The sequence below is a fragment of the Nannospalax galili genome, unplaced genomic scaffold (assembly GCF_000622305.1).
Source record: "Nannospalax galili isolate Female #2095 unplaced genomic scaffold, S.galili_v1.0 scaffold5, whole genome shotgun sequence".
Taxonomy (NCBI): Eukaryota; Metazoa; Chordata; class Mammalia; order Rodentia; family Spalacidae; genus Nannospalax; species Nannospalax galili.
Genome location: NW_008353126.1, coordinates 1,550,588 through 1,570,809, shown reverse-complemented (window position 1 = coordinate 1,570,809; position 20,222 = coordinate 1,550,588). Strand labels below are relative to the sequence as shown.

The 20,222-nt window shown below is 48.3% G+C and overlaps 1 protein-coding gene across 3 annotated transcripts in view; it reads left to right on the top strand.

Moving 5' to 3' along the window:
* The first annotated feature begins 705 nt into the window (after positions 1 to 705).
* Positions 706 to 20,222, top strand: part of Slc6a17 (solute carrier family 6 member 17) — a 47,302-nt gene continuing 27,785 nt past the window's right edge. The window contains exons 1-2 of one of the 3 annotated variants that reach the window (XM_029554665.1): positions 706 to 850; positions 16,758 to 17,130. In XM_029554665.1, coding sequence (XP_029410525.1) covers positions 16,845 to 17,130 — 286 coding nt within the window. In that variant the 5' untranslated portion in view covers positions 706 to 850; positions 16,758 to 16,844. Of the gene's footprint in view, positions 851 to 1,057; positions 1,474 to 10,426; positions 10,449 to 16,757; positions 17,131 to 20,222 lie in introns of those variants that run through there. The other 2 variants (XM_008850363.3, XM_029554666.1) reach the window with 2 other exon arrangements.

The following is a 20,222-nucleotide window of genomic DNA, read 5'->3' as shown; positions in this document are numbered from 1 at the left end:
GAAATGGTGACTCCCTCTAGTGGAGGGCAGTTTTTTTTTTTTTGCTTTCCAGTAGGATAAAGACTCTGTCTAGGGCAAATCACCAGCAGGTTTCTTTTCGCCCATTATAAAACACTGGGTGTTCCTAGGCCTGAGTTCCTCCCTGTGTCATATCACCAGGATCTAGCCCTGTACCCATCCCACAGAAACTGACCTGAAGGCAAAGCATTCTGTGCCATAAGTAATAAAAGTCAACTACAAATTAGTCTGCAAGGACAGGATCCCAGTCCCATCCGAGTTCTTGCTGAGGGTCCTTATCAATTTTCACTAGGATAATGAAGACAAGCTCACCTCCTCTATCCCTCCCTTATGATACCAAAGGTCCCCTAGAAAAGAGAGGATTCATTGCAGGCTCTACAGACAGCAGTTCTAGCAGGACAGGTCCTATTCCCTTGTTTAACTTTAGTTCTTATCATTCCCAGCCCTGCTCCAGATCATGCAACCACCTGTCTGCACACCATCTTCATGCTTGCATCTATGGTCTGGACACACTGTCCCTCCACAAGGGCTGCCCTTCCCCCCTTTGTCTGTACATCCTTTGAGGTCAGCATTCTCCAATACCTTTCTGGTGCCCAGTCACAATTTTCCCTCCTGTTCACCGCCCCCTCTACTCATTTGGCAGGGTTCTGCGAAGCTGAGCCGTGCAGGGCCTGGCCTTGCAGGATAGTAGGATGGAACGTTGGCAGAGGGAAAAGGCAGCGCAAAGGCTGGAACCAAGGCAACATACACGCGGAGATAGAAAGGTTCAGAGCTGCAAGAATAAATAACTACTTTAAGTGGGACTGGTTTCCCGAAGGAGGGTCGAAAGGAAGTGAGTATGAAAAGTGAGGCTCTGGGCTCGGGAGGGCTTTGGCCACGGGGTCCCCATTTTCCTTCGAGGAGGTCTCAAGAAGATGCTCCTTGGCAACCCCTCTCCTGCTCCCTGCCCACCCCTTCGCTTGCGTCGGCCATCAGAGCCTCGCTCACGGCCCGAGAGCCTCGCGTTGACGTGGACCCGCGCGTGAGTCAAGCCTGCGTCACGGCGCCCTGCCGCCAGGGTGGCCTTTCGGAAAGCGAGGGAACAGTGCGCGCCGCGCTCCACCCAGCTCCGTTCCGCTCCGCAGAGCCGGCGCGGCCAGCGTGCGTGAGGGTGGCACTCTACCCGGGCCTTTGCAACCCCACGCGCTCCCTCGGCTGCGAGATCCGAGCCCAGGGCCGCTCCCCAGAGCCGCTAGCGGGCGGGACCGGGTTGGGACTGGCGGCGAGGGAGGGATCGGGAGCCAGCAGAGCCGCGTGCGCCAGCTCCCAGCTCCCGGCTCCCCATTCCGGCCGGGCTGGTCGCCTCCAGACTCGGGCATCCTGGGCAAGGGACTGCGCGCCCGCGATCCGTCGGAGAACGCAGACACTCGGGCGGAGTCCAGGGGCCGAGTCCTCGCGACGGCCCACGCGGGACAGGTGAGTCCCCGGCTGCGCCCTGTCTGGCTTTACCCAGCCAGCGATCACCGCAACTTTGTCCTCTCCGGCCCCGCCCCAGCCTGGGAGGCCTGAGAACCGAGGTGCGAGGCGGTGCTTCTCCTGGTGCGCCCGACCCTGCGCGGGCGCGGGGCTCCTCCTGCAGCTCCAGCCGCGGTTGCCTGGAGACGGAGCCCTGGGGCGCGATGGTCTGGCGCGGCAAGGGTGCCGGGCGGCTCCGGCACGGGGTGGACTTGGGCTTCAGCTTCTGGAGCTCTGGAGGGCCCCAGAACTCCAGAGGTAACGGGGCAGCTGCAGAGGCGAGTGCTGGCGGAGGACCCGGGAGAAGGCCAGCTCGGTGGGTCCCTCCGCCTGGAGCGCGCCCAGGGCGCAGCCAAGTAGGGAGGCTCCGCCGCGGCCGGCGACCCCAGCCCCAGCTACTCGGCCTCAGGCCCGTGACCTTCACGGTAACATTGACAAAAGAAGCAGAACGTTCGTGCCTATGATGAATATTTAATTCCTCGTCCTGGGGCTGCATCTCTGAGAATTTGGAGCTAGAGTTGGAAGAGCCCTTCCTCCCTCGAGGGAAGCGAATCTGGGAACCGAAAGGCAGAGATAGGAGACGTGCACTGGGGGCCACCAGTCTAGTGGGGCCACTGTTTGGAGAGAGAGAGGCCGCGGCCACATTTATACCTGTGCACACGGTACTCTAAAGGGATACTTGCTGTACGCCAAGGCTGCTCCCCCAGGGGCGCGGCCATCCCGGAAGGAAGCCTTGTGTTCCTTTTAAAGCCCAAACAGCCCTGTCAGGGGTCCAAGCCCGAAGTCCTGAGGCCACTCGGTCCAGTCTGCTGTCAGTGGACTTGATTCTTTCTTTATAAATTTGATACCCTCTCCCTCTCTTCATCTCCCTTCTCTCTCTCTCTCTTTCTCTCTCTCCTCCCTCCCTCCCTCCCGTTTTCCACCCTCCCTACTCCCTCCCTTCAGAAATATTTTAATGGGCCATGAGTTAGGAAATTTCTGACTAGAACTACTTTGGGGGGCAGCTTAGCTGTGAACAAGAGGCAGGTTGGGTTGGATTGGAGCGATGGAAATGGAGAAGAAAGATTCTTTTGAAGGCACTGCCCTTGTTGACAGGCACTTCCAGGGACTGAGAAAATCCTGGAATGGTGCTGTAAAAATTCCACCGAAACTTCAGTATCTGTCAGACTGTGTGGAGGTTAACAGTGGGGCTTCTTGTGTCTTCAGCGCTTCTCACGTAATACCCTGCCCAGTGAGGAAGGTCCATCTCCCAGGCAAGAAGGACTTTCAGGTTGTCCTTGGCCACCATCTAACCATGAGGTCATCAGAGATTGTAGGTCCTCTGCTGGCCTTTCTCTAATGGAGCAGCTGTGGCTAAGTAGGTGGTTGAGTTTCAGAGAATTTCTGTAGCTCAGCCTAGAGGGTGACTCAGTACAGGAGGAAAATCGTGCCCACCAACTCTGATTGGCATTTGCTTGGCCTGAGTCACAGAGTCACATGTCAGCTGTTTGTGAGTTCAGTGGAGTTCTTTAGCAGGACTAGTGAGCAGAATGGTCTGAGCACTAAGTGGTTTAGGGCCACTGGCCAGAGGCTAGCAAGTCTTCAGAGTAGAACTCATTTTGCCTGGCTTTTAGGCAATGGCCTTAGAACTCTATCCCCATGGGAAAGGTGAGCAGGGCCAGGTGGCAGGGGAGGCCCTGTGTTTGTGGTCACAGTTGAGCCCAGTGCTCTGCCGTGTGCTACTAGGATGACCTTGGGAAAGTCACTGCGTCTCAGAACATCTGTTTCCACAGTTGTTAAGGTACCATTTACACAGGTTTATTTTGTGCTCACTGCTAGACATATCAAGTGGTGGTCAGATGTTAGTTCCCAAGCTCGTCCCCTGCGAGTTTTAGCCAGAGATGATTCTTTCTCTTCCTTCTGTGCTCCTGAGCATGAGAGGGCCTGTGGCAGCACGTGAAGGCAGCCAGATCCCATGTGAGTAAGATGAACCCAAAACTCAGCTTTAAATGAACCACATTCTAACTCTCAAGTCTCCCTGGGTGGGAAAGTTGGAGCAAGAGCCAGGCTAGTGTGTGGTAAAGGCTGTGCTGTGTCTGTTAGATGCCTATGGCAATCTAAAATAGCTCTAGAATGAGACTCCAGCAGAGACCTTGACTCTATAGGACTATTTGTGCCTGTGGCCTGGTCCAAGTTACAGTACCTGCTGAACAGATTTCAGGGGTCCTTTCTCCTTGAACAGGTCTTGCCATCTCTCTACCCACCTGTCTTATCTGTAATGGAGTTGGAAGTTTCAAAAATGTTCAGGAGAGTTGATGCTTTTCATAGAGAGGAAAAGGAAGAATAGATCAGGGACCTTGCTCTTTCACTTTGTAAAGTGTCTATATCTGGGACTGAGCACTTCAAGAGTGAATGGCATAAGAAGATTCACCACCCCCAATGCAGCAAGATAAAGTGCAGGCTGACCCATGGGGCTCCAGTCTACTACTAGAAGACGTGGTGTACATGTGTACCCACATGTGTGTATTTTCCATTCACCGTTCACCCTTAAGTCAGTGCCTTCTCTATTGTGTCTGGGAACATATTCTATGGATGTTGGAGACAGAGATGAGAGGATTACAGAGCAGCAGCCTCCTCCTGCCTGGATCCCTCCCACTCTTCAGACTCTGCTGTCCAGCTTTGCTGTAGTAGGACGATTCATCATTAATACCTTTAAAACTGCTAAGATAAGCAACAGAAGAGCTTAAAGGGAAGGTAGGTTGGAGATTTATTTTTCTCCCTAGACAAAGTCTAAAATTACTTGCTCTAGGCTGGGCTGTAAGAAATCCTCATAGCCAGACATCTGAGAACCCGGGTGGGAGAAAACTTTGTTTCTCAGACCCTGTGCAAACATCCTAGGCTACTGGAGGTCAAAAGTGCAATCCTAGATTGTTAGTGCACTATTTCAGGCCCAAGTGAGGCACTGTTCTGAGGAAAATGTCTCTTGTCTTCCCATCTCTCCTTTCCTTTCCCCTCATTCCCTCTCCTCTTTTCCCTTCTGTTTTTTTCAAGACAGGATCTCTTATAGCTCAGGCTGGTCTCCAATTCACTATGCAGCTGAGAATGACCTTAAGCTTCTGGTCTCTCTGCCTCCCAGGTGCTGGGATTACAGGTGTACAGCACCATACAACATGATTTTAGCAGAGGCATGTACAGTTCTGGATTGCATCAGCCCATGTGATGCCTTGGCACACAACGATAATATCCTTTTTTTTTTTTTTTAAATGAGGCCTCTCTGCTGGGTTAAGTGTTCTATTCACAAGCCATCTTGTTTAATCATCACTATGATCCCAAGAGATAGATATTGCTATCTGTAGTTATAGATGTGGATTTTTGAGGTTCAGAGAGGTTAGCTAATTTGTTCAAGATCACACAGATTAGTGAGTGGCAATCTGAGAATTGGCATTTGGTTCTGTCAAACTTCAAATTTCATGTTCTTAACCACTGTGTGATATGTTTTTATAACAAGTTTTTAATAACTGTTACTGACAGTCCAGGCATTTATCCAAATGCAGTTATCTAAACCTGTGGGCTCTGTGCTTCAAACTAGTGCCCTGGAAAAGGGAGAATTCGGTCTCTACCAGTGGGAAACTGGTCAAAAAGGAACAGGCCCAAACTTCCAAGATCTGAGGAATATAACATTTAGTTTGAGGTGAGTTAAAATCCAGAAGAGGAGGAGGAGGAGGAGGAGGAGAGAGAGAGAGAGAGAGAGAGAGAGAGAGAGAGAGAGAGAGATCCCAGGTTCTGTCTTGGGGCTTTATTATGCTCTCCCTGTCTTTTTTCCCTCTGACTTTTACCAACCCTGATCCAGTCCCTTAAAGTTCGCCCAAGCAAAGGCTGTTGCCCAGAGCAGGGAGAGATGAGGCAGAGCAGGTCAGATGCTGCCCCAAGAAACTCTGCATCTGAACAATGAAGGACAGCCCATAGCTGAGGAGGGCTCTGGTATGTCAGGTTTCTCTACTAACATTGTCTGTGAGGGATTTGCAGTAGTTTCTGGTGAGGCCCAGACCCAAGAGTAAAACTGCTGGCACACCAAGGTTATTTACAGCAGCTGCCAGCAGGGGTTGCTCAGAGGGATGCTGCTTGCTTCCTGGGCATATCCTGTGGAGAATCTCTTCTCAGGCCTCCACCACATGTGTCCTTAGCTGTTATGAGAAAACTGGTGTCTGGTTCCTCCTGCCTGCCTGCTTGCCTCTTCCTTCTCTGAGAAGTTGTCATCTGGAGGAACAAGTCCATGCTGCCAACCTTCTCCAAATCACCCTCAGTGGAGAAGTTCCTGTGAGGGTGAATAACTGAGATGTAAGCATTAAATCTCCTCTGCCCCTAGCAGACAAAGGACTACTCAGAAACCCTTGCTTTGTGGGCAGCCATTTTGTGAAGATGCAGTCTGGTGATAATTTTTTCTCTCCCTTCTTCCATGAGCAATATTTTTTTTTATTAAGACAGTCCTCTATGGGAAAAATCAGGTTATTTAAAAACACATAATTAAGTCTGGACATTGTGTCATTCGCCTTTAATACCAGCACTTGGAAGGCAGAGGCACGTGGATCTCTGTGAGATTAAGGTTAGCCTGGTCTACATAGTGAGTTTCAGGCCAGCTGTTGGCTACAGGTAAACCCTGTCTCAAAAAAACTGAAACAAGAACAACAAAATCCAGTCTCCCTCCCACATAATTATAATATTCTCTATGCACAGAAAACGCACATGTGAGAACAAAAGCTTGGAGGCAACATGAGTTATTACTAAATTACTAAAGTAATTAGAACCAGGTATGTTTTGTTAGAGAATGATCCTGGGTCCGGGGAGTCTTAGGTTGCCTCATTCCACCGCTTGGGATTTGAGGTGTCAAGTCCTGTTTTTTCTCTTGTTGTTTTGGGATGGAATTGGGGAACATGGAGAGGCAGAGGAACCCCAGGTCTAAACCCTGGGTCATCTCAATTGCATCTGCCCAACTAAGTGCCACACTGCCTTACAGAGCCCACCAGCAGTTCATATGAAGATAACCAGTTGCCTCACTCCACTCCATCATTTCTAATTACTGGTTTAATTAGAATTTCTACTGCACTACTAATTTGCCACCCATTATTTTGTTTTCAAATATAATTCATTGGCTTACATTCCCAACACTCAGTCCATTGCATATTTTTCTCTCTATAAGACTGCTATACTCTTGTGGTTTAAAGTCCCACAGGAGCTGCAAGCAGAGTACTAAAGCTATCTTGCAGATTTGAACATTGCCTAGTGGGGTGGTTCCAGCAGGTGCCACTGTATTAGGATTCAGTGAGGACCATCTCTTCTTGAGATCTCACAAAGCTGATTGTTTCTGTGCGGAGCAATTGGGCTGGTTCCCAGATTGGCTGGGAGGCGCTGTCCACGGTCCTGCCACACCAGGGAAGCTGTCTGCCTGCTAGTAATTTGGGAATTCCTTAAAACAGCTGGAAGCAATCTGCTTGACCAGTGCTCCAAAGTACAGTATGCTGTTAGCTTTGGAAAAGGACCCAGCTGGGTGAGGAAGTTCTTGACATCAGGGAGAAGCAGTGGCCAACCAGATTGTTCCACTGAGTATGCTGAATGAGATTTCAGGAGCATCATTTTGCAAGACTCAGGGATACACTGCAGAACTTCCCAAATCAGTGCCAGAGGGGGTTTGCATGTGGTCCAGAAACCACAATGCTTGCATCCCTTAGAGTAGTGGCACAGGGTTGTGAAATCTCTGTGTTTATTGTGGTGTTAGATCAGTGTTGTTTGTGTGACTTTCAAAAGATTGGAAAGTACATCAGAAAGAATCTAGGCTGCAGAGTTTGATAGATCACAATTTTAAACTCAACTCTTGCATTTCAAAGCTGGGTAACCTTGACAGTTAGAGTCTCTTTGCCAAGGCTGCTTCATCCATCAAATGATAATTGTATTATACATCAAGTCGTTGGGAAGGTATAAGAGCATCTATAAGCTTAGCAGGCCTTTGTTGTGATTTGTTCCCAATAAGAATGTTTTCCTGCCCAGCTGTCCACCAAGTTGCACAGAGGGCTGCTGAGGTAAGAGACTCAATCCTTCTGGTTCTCAGGAAAGAGACACCATGTGGGGACTGTAATTACAGGTTTCTGATCACTGTTCCTTCAAGTGCTCTTCAGAACTCTGCCAATAACCCAGGTAATTGGACACCCTGGTCTTTCTGTCTCTTTGAAATAAGAGAAAATAGAGACTTTAAGAATATCCAGGTCAGAGGATTTGGGCAGATGCACCCTAGTGCACCATCTTGAGCTCCGTGGATATGGAAAGAAGGGAACAAGGCCTTCGCTCATGGCCTTTTCACTTTTGTTTTTGTATCTAATTTAATTTTTAAAATTGGTATATACATAGGTCTTCTGTCTGGAATCTGGAGTGTCCTTTGACACCCTGGCTCCCTGTTTTCCCTCTCTTCAAAACTTAAACCTCATGCTGCAGCCCGATCCAGGTCACCACCACCTCTCATCTACCCTCCCAGTTTCTTCACTTGTTGAACTACAGGCAGCCGGCATCCCTTTGAAAATAATCAGGTCAGATCCCACCTCAGCTTGCAAACCTCTGAGATCTTTCTGCAAGCCTAGAAAGAAAACCCAGCCTGCTTTCCATGCCCCGAATCCTGCCAACCTTCCTGCCTCAGCCCCTCCCATTTCCCTTTGTTTGCGTGCTCTGGGTACATGGCCCTTCTTTCTGTTCCTTACAGTCACCAGGCATCCTGGTCTTGTCTCAAAACCTTTGCATTTTCCAGTTCTTCTGCCCTAAATGCATTCCCAGGATATTACATGTCTCATTCTCTCTGTTGAGGCCATTGTATCATCTTCTCAGATGTGCCTTCCTAACCCCTCTGTATCTTGTAGTATCCTGCCCACACTCCATTCTTAGAACTGTGTTATGTATCATATAGTTATTTTTCTCCTCTCAACCCTCAGCATGAGAATATAAATCCCACAGGACAGGAACATAGTTTCCTCTGGTCTGTTCCATCCTATAGTAGGGCCTGGCACATAGTGTGTAGTATATATTTGTTAGAAAAAATAAAGGAGAGAGAAAGGGGGAGAAATGGAAAAGTGTTTTTAAAAATCCGTATTTCAACAACGTTGCTAATTATGGGAATATGGGCTCCATTTTAACAATGAGCACTTGCATCCCAGCTTACCAGCTCACCAAGTTGGTGGGCTCCCATGCGCCTGTTCCATGTCTATTCCAGGGCATTATGGGACTGCAGATAGATATGCTTGTACTCCTGGTCGAACCAAATTCCTGAACTTCCTTACTGGCAGTTTGTGTTGGCTTATGAGGGGTCTCCTGAGGGCTTCTGTTGAGCACAACCCTCATGATAAGTCATTTTCTACTCATGAGTTAGGAGTCTTTATCCCCATCTCTTTAGGTCCAGAAGCTGAAACCAAGAGAGACTGTATAGCCAAGACTCACCACTGGTAGATGGTAGAGCAGGACTTAAGGTCAGATTTTCCTGATTCTAAACCCTATGACCTTCCTGAATCACAAAGAGGTTGGGAGTCAGACTCCAGAGTCAGGCCATGACAGTGCAAGTCCAGCAGCCTCCATTTTTTGACCATTCACCAGTTGCCTTATTCCATCAGTTCCAAAATACATGTTTTTGCCCATTGACTCATCTTAAAAGCAAGACACAATGTGCAATGACCATTTCAAAATGGCAGTTGGTCTGTGGCAGGGGTGACCTATTTCCATTGGCCCTTTCTGTAAGCCCAAGATAGTGCCAACATTAAAGGATCTTGAGTTCAGTGAACCAGATCATTCATCCCTTGTAGTTTGTACTTCTTCATTTGGAAAATGAGAATATTAGTGGTACTCCCCTTTTATAATTATGGAGGGATTAGAGGAGGTAGTGATGTGGGATGCTCAGCATTGTGGCTCCACAGAACTGGTGCTAGAACAGTGTGCCCTGTTTGCTGAGGTTGTCATTGTTCTGCCCTGCCTTCAGAAGTTCCCCAGTAGATATCTCAGCACCTAACACTACCATGAGAGTGAATTCATGAGGGTGGGGTACCGTACCACCCTTCTTGTATACGGAGCATGCGCTTCTTCCTCACATGAAATGGTAAAATGGAACCAAAAGATCTTGTCAGTGTTGGTCATGCCTGCACTTTCCAGTGCCAGTTCCTCCCCTTCTGGACCATCTGCCTCCTTTCCTGCTTCTTTTTCCTCTCAACTAAGAAAACAAAATATTAGCCACATAGAACACTCTTGGTAAATATGCCAGGAAGGTGGTGGGTGAGTGCTTGGGGGTTAAAGAAGTTATTGTTGACTCTTCGGCCTCATTTGTTTTTGAGATCTATTTCCAGGGTTTCCTGGCATGCTCTGTGTCAGCCGGTGCCCATCCAAATCTATTTCTGAGACGAGAGCGAATCCTGTTATACAGCGAATACTACAGTGGAACACAATGATGGTTGGACTTCTTGGTGTATCATAACTTTTAAATTGTCACCCAGGGGCATCCCTGGGGCATGACACCCTCTCAGGATCAGAATAGTGCATCAGAAAATGGGAAAATATTTAAGCTGGAAAAATGCCTCAGATTGGAGGAAACGGGGCATTCAAGCATGTTTATTCATGCTCTCACTCAAGTCATTCTTATTCTATTTATTGAGCATATATAATGGAAAGACATGAGAATTTGGTCTCGCCAAATGAGACCAAAACACAAATTCAACAAACCTGTGAAATGGAGCAATCAGAAAATTGTCACTCCCTGTATTTGACTTCTCAACAAGCTTTCTACTTTCTCCCTCCACTCATGTGGTAGCCATATGCAATTGGTAAGTAAACGATGTTCAGATGAATAAGGAACAGAAAGCTGGCTTCTAAGTGCTGGGTCCCCCACATGCCCTGAGAGCTGCACTTAATTTGCACCCTGCCTGGCCTGCAGGCTTCTGGTAGGGCTCAGTGGGTGTCTCCCTGGTCCATTCTGCTCACTCTTCTCCCTGCCTCCTGTTTCAAAGGCAGCGGTTGGGATTTCAGCATGGGAAGAAAGCTGTTCTTCAAGGGTGGGAAAGCAGGAACCCCAGAATGTCTGCAAGTACCGTGTTTCACCTGTAGAAATTTGTAGGATAACTTGTGTGTGCTAGGCAGTGGCTGAGCAAGGAACAGTGAAGGGTAGACATAAAGCTGATACCTTGATTCCTGCCTTTTAGCAGTGTCCTGTTTGGAGAAGGCATCAGGCATGTGAGCAGCTGACTATCCCAGAAAGCCAAAGCAGCCTTATGGGGTATGGTGAGAAGAGCAGAGGAAAGGGCATGTTACTGCTCAGTCAAATAATTGCAAGTGTTACTGAGGTGAAGTCGGGAGGTAGACCTAGATGGTGTCTGGTGGTAGAGGACAGGGCAGGGTTTCTGTAGAGATAGTGGTATGTGTCCAGGGAAGTAGAGGCCAACATTGCTGTGGGCCTGGAGGGAGTCAGATGCCTTAGGAAGGGGTGTGGGCTCTCTTCAATAGACAGTGGAAGTTGTTATGGTATTTCTAGCAGTTGTTTCTAATAGTCACATGTAAGGGCTGGTGAGGGCAAATGGCTCAGTGGGTAAAGTTTCTTGCCACCAAGACTGACAGCCTGAGTTTGATTCCAGGGACCCACATGGTAGAAAGAGAGAACCAGCTCCCTCTGACTTCCACATGCATGCTATGGCATGTGCCCATGTGCATACCCCCCCCACATACATATAAATTTAGAAAATGCAAAGACCACATGTAGGATGGCTAGGAGGAGTGAGTGAGGAGCCTACCATAGGCTCCTGGCCCAACAGAGGACTTGAAGCAGGGCAGGAGGAGCAGCACAGAACTGAAGGAGCCTGCAGAGCTTCACGACATTTGGGGTGAAAATGGGGAGAGTTCAGAATGGAGGTGGTGCCTTGGCGTTCAAGGAGAGAAAGTCCAAGGAAAGCAGCCACCAAACCATGCAGGCCCTGTCAGGAGTGACTTGCCCCTGGTGACTGTCAGAAATTTGTACAAAACAATTAAAAATAATTCAGAGGACAGTTTGATAGCAGCCCGACCTGTTTTGGGCTCTGAGGAAGCACAGAGGCTCTGAGGTAATTAGGAAAAATGCTGGGGCTACAACCACTTATCACACGAAAATCAGGAAGTAATTAAGCATTTTTCTGAGGGAAGGGGATCTGACCACATTTTATTCTTGAAATGGACCCTGGCCCTGAGGCCCAAGAGTTCTCCACTCCCTCTGGCCTGTCTCAGCATAGAGACTTTTCTTTAGGAAGGCTGGCTCACAGGCCTCTTTCCAGGGTCACAAATTTGATGTAGCAGAGTTGGGCACACCACAGGCTGTGCACCGTAGAAGGTATAGTTGGACTGACAACCTGCTTTCTCCCAAAATGGCCGCTTCTTCACTGAGCTTCCTTGGGGGAGTTTATGCCTTAAATGACCTGCCACAACCTTTCTGAACAAGAGCTACCCCAGAATCAGAGGCAGGAGCTCAGAGGCACTAATTAGCATCCCAGAAGAGTCCTTTTCCCTGTCTTCAGTGGCTTGGGGGTTGGGGACTCTGGGTGTGGCCTTGGTCACAAGGTGAGAGTAGACACCTCCTCAGGGTGAATTATCAAGGTGGTGTGCTTGAAATTTTGTTGTGGAGCTGTCAGTGCTCTGGCAGAAGATATTTTGGCCTGTCTGCCTCCTAGTCATGCTCTGTATTTTTTTCTCTCTCATTTTAAGAAGATTCACAGCTCACTGCTCAATCTTGCTTCTCTCACATGAGCTATTCTGAGCTGTGAGCTGCATGGGTTGCTAAGTGACAAGCTGGAGCTGAGGGCTCACTCTGCACTCAAGCCCCTCCACGTTGTACTTTAAGTAATTGAGGCATTCCTTTCAGAGAGCACCATGCAACTTCATCATCTGATGCTGCTCTGCTTATGAAAGCAGCTTTACAACCCACCCCAGCTACTACAGGAGGATAATTAGAGTACAACTAGGCTGCTGTCAACACCTCCCCATTGGGGATGGAGAGGGTTGTTTCATGTTGCCGCTGCCACCTCTCCTTTAAAGAAGCTGTATAGGGCTCCTGAGATGGCTCAGTGGGTTAAGGCATCTGGCACCAATCCTGATGACCTGAATTTAGGCCCCTGGATCCACATGGAAAGAGAGAACTGATTCCCATAAGTTTTTCTCTGACTCCCACATGTGCTCTGGCATGCCCCATGCCTCTTTCTCTGACACACACATACATATTTATTAATTAATTGATTAAAAAATGAAAAACATGGGCTAGAGAGATGGCTTAGCGGTTAAGAGCACTGGCTGCTCTTACAGAGGACTCAGATTCAGTTCTCAGCATCCACGGACAGCTAATGACAGACCATAATTCCAGTTCCAGGGAGATCTGACACACTTTTCTGGTCTCTGTGGACACTGCACACATGTGCTGCACATACATACATGTAGGCAAAACATTCATACACATAAATAAATATAAATTTAAAACCTCTAAAGCAGGTGTACAGACACTTCCTTCACAGTCACTGGCTGTTCCTCCCAACAGCTTTCCCTGGAGAGGAAGCTCTTCATGAAATAGAGTCATTTTCCTCATGAGGAGATTGACTCTTGGGTAAATAATAGGTCTAGTCTAGGTGCACACAACTAGTATGTGGCCTAGTCCTCCAGTGGCTGCCCCCTCATTCAGAGCACCCACTCAAGTCTTCCCTCCCCCTCCCCACCGGGCATTTCACACTGGCTGTCTCAGGCACTCTGGTCACCTTGCCATTCCTGGAATTCCACATGCTACTTCCTTTCAGGAGTGTATGTCACTCCTCTCTGCCAGTGCTCTGTCCTGTCATTTAGGCCTCTGCTCAGAACAGATCCTGATATCCCTGCTCCCCTTATCCTCTGTTCCCTCTCTGTTGATCCTGACTCAGTGGATGGGACTCCCATCAAGGAGTCAGGAGGACCTGAGTAGTTTGAGCAACTCATTTCCTCTCTTTTTTATTCTTTAGTTTATTATTTTATGTGTATGAGTGTATTGCCTGTATGTATGTTAGTGCACCCATGTCATGCAATATCCAAGAAGGTCAGAAGAGGATGTTGGACCTCCTGGAACTGGAGTTACAGGGTTGTTAGCCACCATGTGGGTGCTCAGGAACTGAACCCAGGTCCTCTGCAAGAGCAGCCAGCACTCTTACACTGAGCCATCTCTCCAGCCCCATTCCCTCTCTTGGAGCCTCAGTTTCACATATATAAAATGAGAATGCCATATTGGATAATTACTAAAGTCCTTTAAGCTTTAATTTCTCAGAATTTGGTTCTGTCATCTCCTGAACGTAATCATTGCACATAGAAAGCCCCAACTGTGGCTACGGCACCTTAGCCTGCAGGTCTATCTCAAAAGCTTGCATCCTGCAGACCTGGTGGTGCAGGGTACTTGGGCCCACACCCTACAGTGCAGGGCATTCGACTGCATCAGTGACATTTTGGGAGAAGGAAGGTCATGCAGCATCAAGCATGGCTCTGGCTGCTTGGATGCAACTGTAATTGTGGTCTGGCTTTTCCACCTTTGTCCTTGAGTCTTCCTAGTTTAAAGCAGTGCTACTTTTTCCTCCTAACCCTTTCTCACATCGGTGACTGGAGCTGCCACTCACCAGGTATTCATGGGGAAACATGCTCCAATTGGTCAGCAGCAAGATGAATTTTGCAGCTGGTGGGAATCTCCCTAGTTTTTTCTACTTTGGGCCTGATGATCAGGCAAATCAGACCTAATGCATTGCAGACTGCTCTGTCAAATCCCGTGGGCAGGGTAACTGGAGAAAGGCTCTGAGCCAAGGCACCCCAGTGATTGCAATCTCCAGACCCCCAACCCTTTTCCCTGGTGGCTCTAATCTTCATTAATGCTTTCAAGGTGAGCTGTGGGGGAGGAGGTTCCCAGACAAGCAGCCCTTGCATGCCTTAGGCTTCCTCCATTTGAGTGCTATGGGGCAGGGACCCGCTGGATGTCTGTGTGTGGGCTCATCGTGACATCCCAGGCCTGGACACAGGCCTTCCACTGCATAACTCTGAGAGTACCCTTCACTTGTATAGCATGGGCAATACAGAAGCTGGGGAGAGGGGCTCTAGGCCTGAAGGGTCCACAGACACAGAAGTGCCACCTTCTAGGGCACATTCAAGAACACAGTGGGATATTCAGCTAACTCATGGTGGAGTCCCAACAGAGAGATTCTTACTGAATTCTGAGATCTTTTAGGCAGGCTGACTGTCCCAGTTCCTCCAAGGCCCAAGACCCTAGGGTCTTGTTCCTGGGGTAGGAAAAGACAGTTGTAAAAGACTCGCTGCTGCCCTTGAATGAGAAGTTCAGGGTGCTGTCACCAGCTAATATGATCCATGGCCTGGCCCGAAGAGGGCTAGCCAGTACAATAGGCTAGCATGGACAGTTGTCACCACCTGCTAGGTCTCACTTCTTCACTACATGTGCAGCAGGTGGATTGACCAGGTCCCCTCAAAGGTCAGGTCTTGGCTGGAGTCAGGCAGGAGGAGTATGTCAAGCTCAGCAGAGGGGTGCCCTGTGCCCCTCTGTCATACAGCAACCTTGCCTGTACTATTCAGGTGGCACAGACATACAAGGAAGAGTATAAAGAGCCCACCTTCTGGAGACAGCTCATTCCCTTAATAAAGTAATTACAGAGCTGACTAATTTACATCCCTAGAAAGATGCAGGGCAATGGTAGGCTGTGTGTGTGTGTGTGTGTGTGTGTGTATTTTTTTATACTTCCATTTATCATTTTTATTTTATGTGTATGAGTGCATTCACTGTGTCTAAGTGTATGTGTGTCACACATGTGTGTGTGTGTGTGTGTGTGTGTTTAATTTTAGATCCTCCAGCCTCCCCTTAATGAGGAGGTGCCTTGAAATATAACAGAATGCTGGGATTCTTCAAAGCACTCATTTTCTTGGTGCTTTCTTTCTTTATGAGAAAGCGTGAAAGACAGATGAGGGATGGCAGGAGCCAGGGAGGGGTTTGTCTTCCCCGCCTGTGTTGTGCAGACATTATCTGCTGTAAAACTGTCGCTAAAGGATGGAGAACTAGCTCTTGGCTGCAGTGGCCCTCAGATAATGTCAGGGTTGAGCAATGACCCAGGATTTGTTGGCACCAAGCAAACATTTCTAGGGCTCTGGTGCCAGAATCTGTAGCTGAGCTCTCCTGCCAGGAAAGTGAAGGAACTCAGTAGCTGATGTCCAGGAACCCCATAGTGAGGGCTCTAGAGATTTGGGGGTTACAACTGTTAACGATGCACTGAGTGGGGCAGCCTGGGAGTCTGCATTTCTGCCGAACTCCTGGTGACTGTGGGCCTGTGGATTACATTTTAACAGGAAGAACTTAGAGAAAGCAGACACTGGCTTCCTAAGTATATCAGTTACTTTTCTCATTGCTGTGACCAAATACCTGACAAGAAAAAACTTTAGAGAAGGACTTCTTTTGGCTTATGGTTTAAGGAGACATAGTCCGTCATGGGAAAGCATGGTGGCAGGAACAGCTTGGGGCGTTGGTGGCAGGAACATGAGGCATGGCTGCGTACCCACCTCTCCACAGACCAGGAAGCACAGAAGGGAATGGTGATCTGCTTGCTCCGTTTTTTCTTTTCATTTGGTTTGGGACCTCAACCCATGGGATGGTGCTGCCCACACTCAGGGTGGGTATCCTCCTCAGTTTATCATCTCTGGAAATGCCCCCTTAAAACATGCTGAAAGATGTGCTTCACTAATGTTGTTCCTTAATCCAAACAAGTTGACAGTCAAGGTTAACTACCATACCAGGCTCCCTCCAGGTGGTTTTGACTAAGTAGAAGACAAGAGGGCTAGGTAGGTGTGAGCCACGCCATGCTATCCTAGAAGGGGAAGGCTATGGGGTTCTCTGGGAGATCTTGAACATTCTAGGCTCTGCATTATAAAAGCAATGTCATAGTAGGTAACCTTTTATTCAGGTTTGGTATATGATTTTGCTAGGTCTGCTCCATTAGGTCTCTAGCATCTTTCTAATGCTAGAGATGCTCAGGTAAGACCTATGGGAAAACTGTGTTGTTGACCTTCAGCTCCTTGGTGGGCATCCCGATGGGGACAAAGGCCAGCTCAACACTTGAGAACCCTGGCCAGGATGAAGTATGCACCTGGGATTTGATTCGGGTTCTAGCTGTCCACTTTGGACTCCTCAATTCCCCGGTGTGGTGATCTGATCCTCAAATGCTCATCTGCTTTTACAGATCCCTGGATGAGAAAGATCTGACACAAGCTGAACCCTTCCTTCTCTGTGCGCTGGGGAACAGGGCTGCACAGCCCCAGGGACACCCATGCCGAAGAACAGCAAGGTGACCCAGCGTGAGCACAGCAATGAGCATGTTACGGAGTCAGTGGCTGACCTGCTGGCCCTCGAGGAGCCCGTGGACTATAAACAGAGTGTTCTGAATGTGGCTGGGGAAGCAGGTGGTAAGCAGAAGGCAGCAGAGGAGGAGCTGGATGCGGAAGACCGGCCAGCCTGGAATAGCAAGCTGCAGTACATCCTGGCCCAGATCGGCTTCTCTGTAGGCCTTGGAAACATCTGGAGGTTCCCCTACCTGTGCCAGAAGAATGGAGGAGGTAAAAGGAAGCTCTGCTTGTATCAGGGGATCCTAAAAATTGTCTGAGCTGGGGTGGAAAGGAACATGCCTTTGCTGAGGCAGAACTGGAGTCTTTGGAGGTAAGAGTGTGGAATTCTAGAACAAGACTCATAGAAGAGTCCCACAGTGGCTCACAGATATCCAAAGACTGGAGGCCATGATAAGAATGTAAACTCTGCCTCCAGTCTGCCAGGGTTCAGATATCAGCCTGGCCAGTCAAATATGGGACCTAGTACAAGCTGTTGAAGCTCTCTGTGTCTCTCAGTACTGCATCTGTAATTTGGACACACAAGTACTTTCTGCTTTACAGGATAGCTGGAAGGATTAAATGAACTTCACATACTTCCTCAGTAAAGAACAACTGTTGCTGTCACTGTCAGACACTTAGGTACTGTTATAAGCACTTAATGGATATTGGACTCAATCACTTGAAATTTCTGAAATTTGAGCATCTTGGAATGACCAAAGCACCAGGTTCACATGGTTCACACATGGAATTCACCCAGCAACCTTAAAGATTGTTGTCCTAATTTTAAAGGCTACAAAACTAAGGCATAGATTGGTTAGATTTGTTCTGGGTCATATTCGGCTAGTGATGCGATTGACCCTGGTGGGCCTGGCCCTGGCCTGGGCCACCCCACCTTCTGGCATGTAGGAGGCCTCATACTATGCCTGGGTACTAATTCCTCTTGAGCATGTGGCCTGCTCTCAAATTGCCATCACCGTTGTCAGCATCCAGGGCAGGTGGACACCCCAGGCATTGTCTCTCTAGCATTTGGAGGGTGACCAGAATTTTCCAAAGACAGCCTGCTTGGGAGAATTTACTGAAAATAAACCCCTAGTAGGCTAGTGCTCTAGTTTCCTTTCTGCTGCTGTGACAAAACACCCTGAGCAAAAGCAACTTAGGGGAGGAAAGGGTTTATTTGGTTTATACTTCCAGGTCACAGTCTGTCACTGAGGCAAGTCAGGACAAAAACTCAAGCAAGAACTTCAAGCAGAAACCATGGAGGACAGCTGGCTTACAGACTCATGATTAGCTAGCTTTTTTATGTAGCTCAGAACTTGCCCAGGGAATAGTGCCACCCATAGTGGGCTGGGCCCTCCTACATCAATTTATAATGAGACAGTTCCCAAGAGATATGCCCACAGGTCAATCTGATCTGGGAAGTCCCCCAGTTGTGACTTGCTGTGTCAAGTTGACAGCCAAAGTTAACCAGACAAGCCAGAAACCACATTTCTAAGCCTAGACTTCTGCTCCTGAGAAAGCCATCCAGGCAGGAGTGCCACAGCTCCCAAGTCCCCAGCTCTGGGACCACAACACTCCAGCCTGGTAGGTGGCTACAGACATTTTGACCCAGCTTCTTCCTCCCTGCTCCAAGGAGCCTCTCTCAAAATGCTCTCCGTTCAGGGACCTCCTGCTCTGTGTCAGTTACTTTTCTCATTTCTGTAGCAAAATATCTGACAGAAGCAATTTAAGGGAGAAAGGGTTTATTTTGGCTCATGGTTTCAGGGGATTTTGGTCCATTATGGTGGAAAAGGCATGGATGAATGGTTTGTGCCAGCCAAAGTGTATTGAAGAGCTCCTAATGTGACAGACCAGAAGCAGAGAGTAATATGGAAACAGAGCCAGGCTAGAACCCTCAAATGTTCATCCCTAGTGATCCACTGCTACCAGCCAGACCACACCTCCTCAAAGGTCACACAACCTCCTAGATTGTGCCATCTGCTGAGGACAAGTATTCAAACATGTGAGCCTGTGGTAGACCTTTCATAACTAAACTATGGCACTTTCCTCTCCGGGACATATTCTCTGCCTGGTTCAGAAGGTGAAGTCTGGTTGGTGCTTTCTCTTTCTTCCCAGTTTCTATTGAAGGGCAGGGTGTGCAAATGCCCACCAGAGCCCATGTAGCAAGTTAGGCCAGAGGCTTCCATCAACCCAGACTCGCCTTTCTTGAAAGGTTTTTTTGTTTTTTGTTTTTCTGAGACAGGGTCTCACTCTGTGGCCTTGAGTTCTTGGCAATTCTCCTCCCTCAGCCTTCTGAGGATTACAGATATGAGCCATCAAGCTCAGCCAAAAGATCTGTTTATCCACAAGTAGCTGCCAATAACGGCTTTAGGTTTTGCATGCCAGGCCCTGTGTTCATGTAAGACAAAAGCAAAGCAAGGTATGAACATAAATACATGTTTTCCTTGTGTTCTGTGGGGTGTTGACAGGAGGCAACATCTGTGGCACTCAGAATCATTTGGAGGGCAATTGGCATTTGGACACTTAGCTGGACACCTCTAACATTGTTCTTTTCGGCTCACATCATCAGCTCTCATGGGTGCTTGGCGCTGAACCACAGAGTCCTTTTCGTTACCATGTGTACACACACACATACACATGTATACATACATGGACATCCATGTAACAACAGCAGTAGCATTATTTCTTAGTCTGCCTATTCAAAGTGACTCATTTCCTCTTCACATCAATCCTTTGCTATAGGTACAGAGTAGAAGAGTATGAAGTGGCATTTTAATCAATCAAATGGTTAGATATCAGCAATTTCATATGGTCTTACCTAATAGTTTTGTGCTTTCTATACAGGCAACAAAAGCATCAGCAAAGAGAGATCAAGTAATTTGCCCAAAGTCATGTAGTAGGTGGCAAAACCAAGATTCTAGCCTGATAATCTGATCCTAGGATCTGGTCTCAGCTCCTTTTCAATCTCAGCTCCTTTTCAATCAAGAACACTGAGGCAAAATAACAAACAGTGAGGCTGCCTCCAAATCTTTCTGCAGCAGATTGCTACTCTGTGCTTCTCTTTCTCCTCACTGAAGACCAGGAGACTGAGCTAAATAAAGGCAGACCAGGGGCCTATACCTGAGGTCCTTCGGGCCCTTCCTTCTCTGTGCTCTTGATCTCTTGATAGGGCTCCTTGTTGGTAGACTGAACATGTGCGCATGTGTGTGTGTGTGTGATAAGTTGGATGCTGCTCGATGAGACTCAGTAAATAACCTCTGGAAGTTTCTCCTGTCAGCCCTACTGGATGCCCCCCCTCCCTCAGCAAGTGTGTGCTCAGGCGGCCC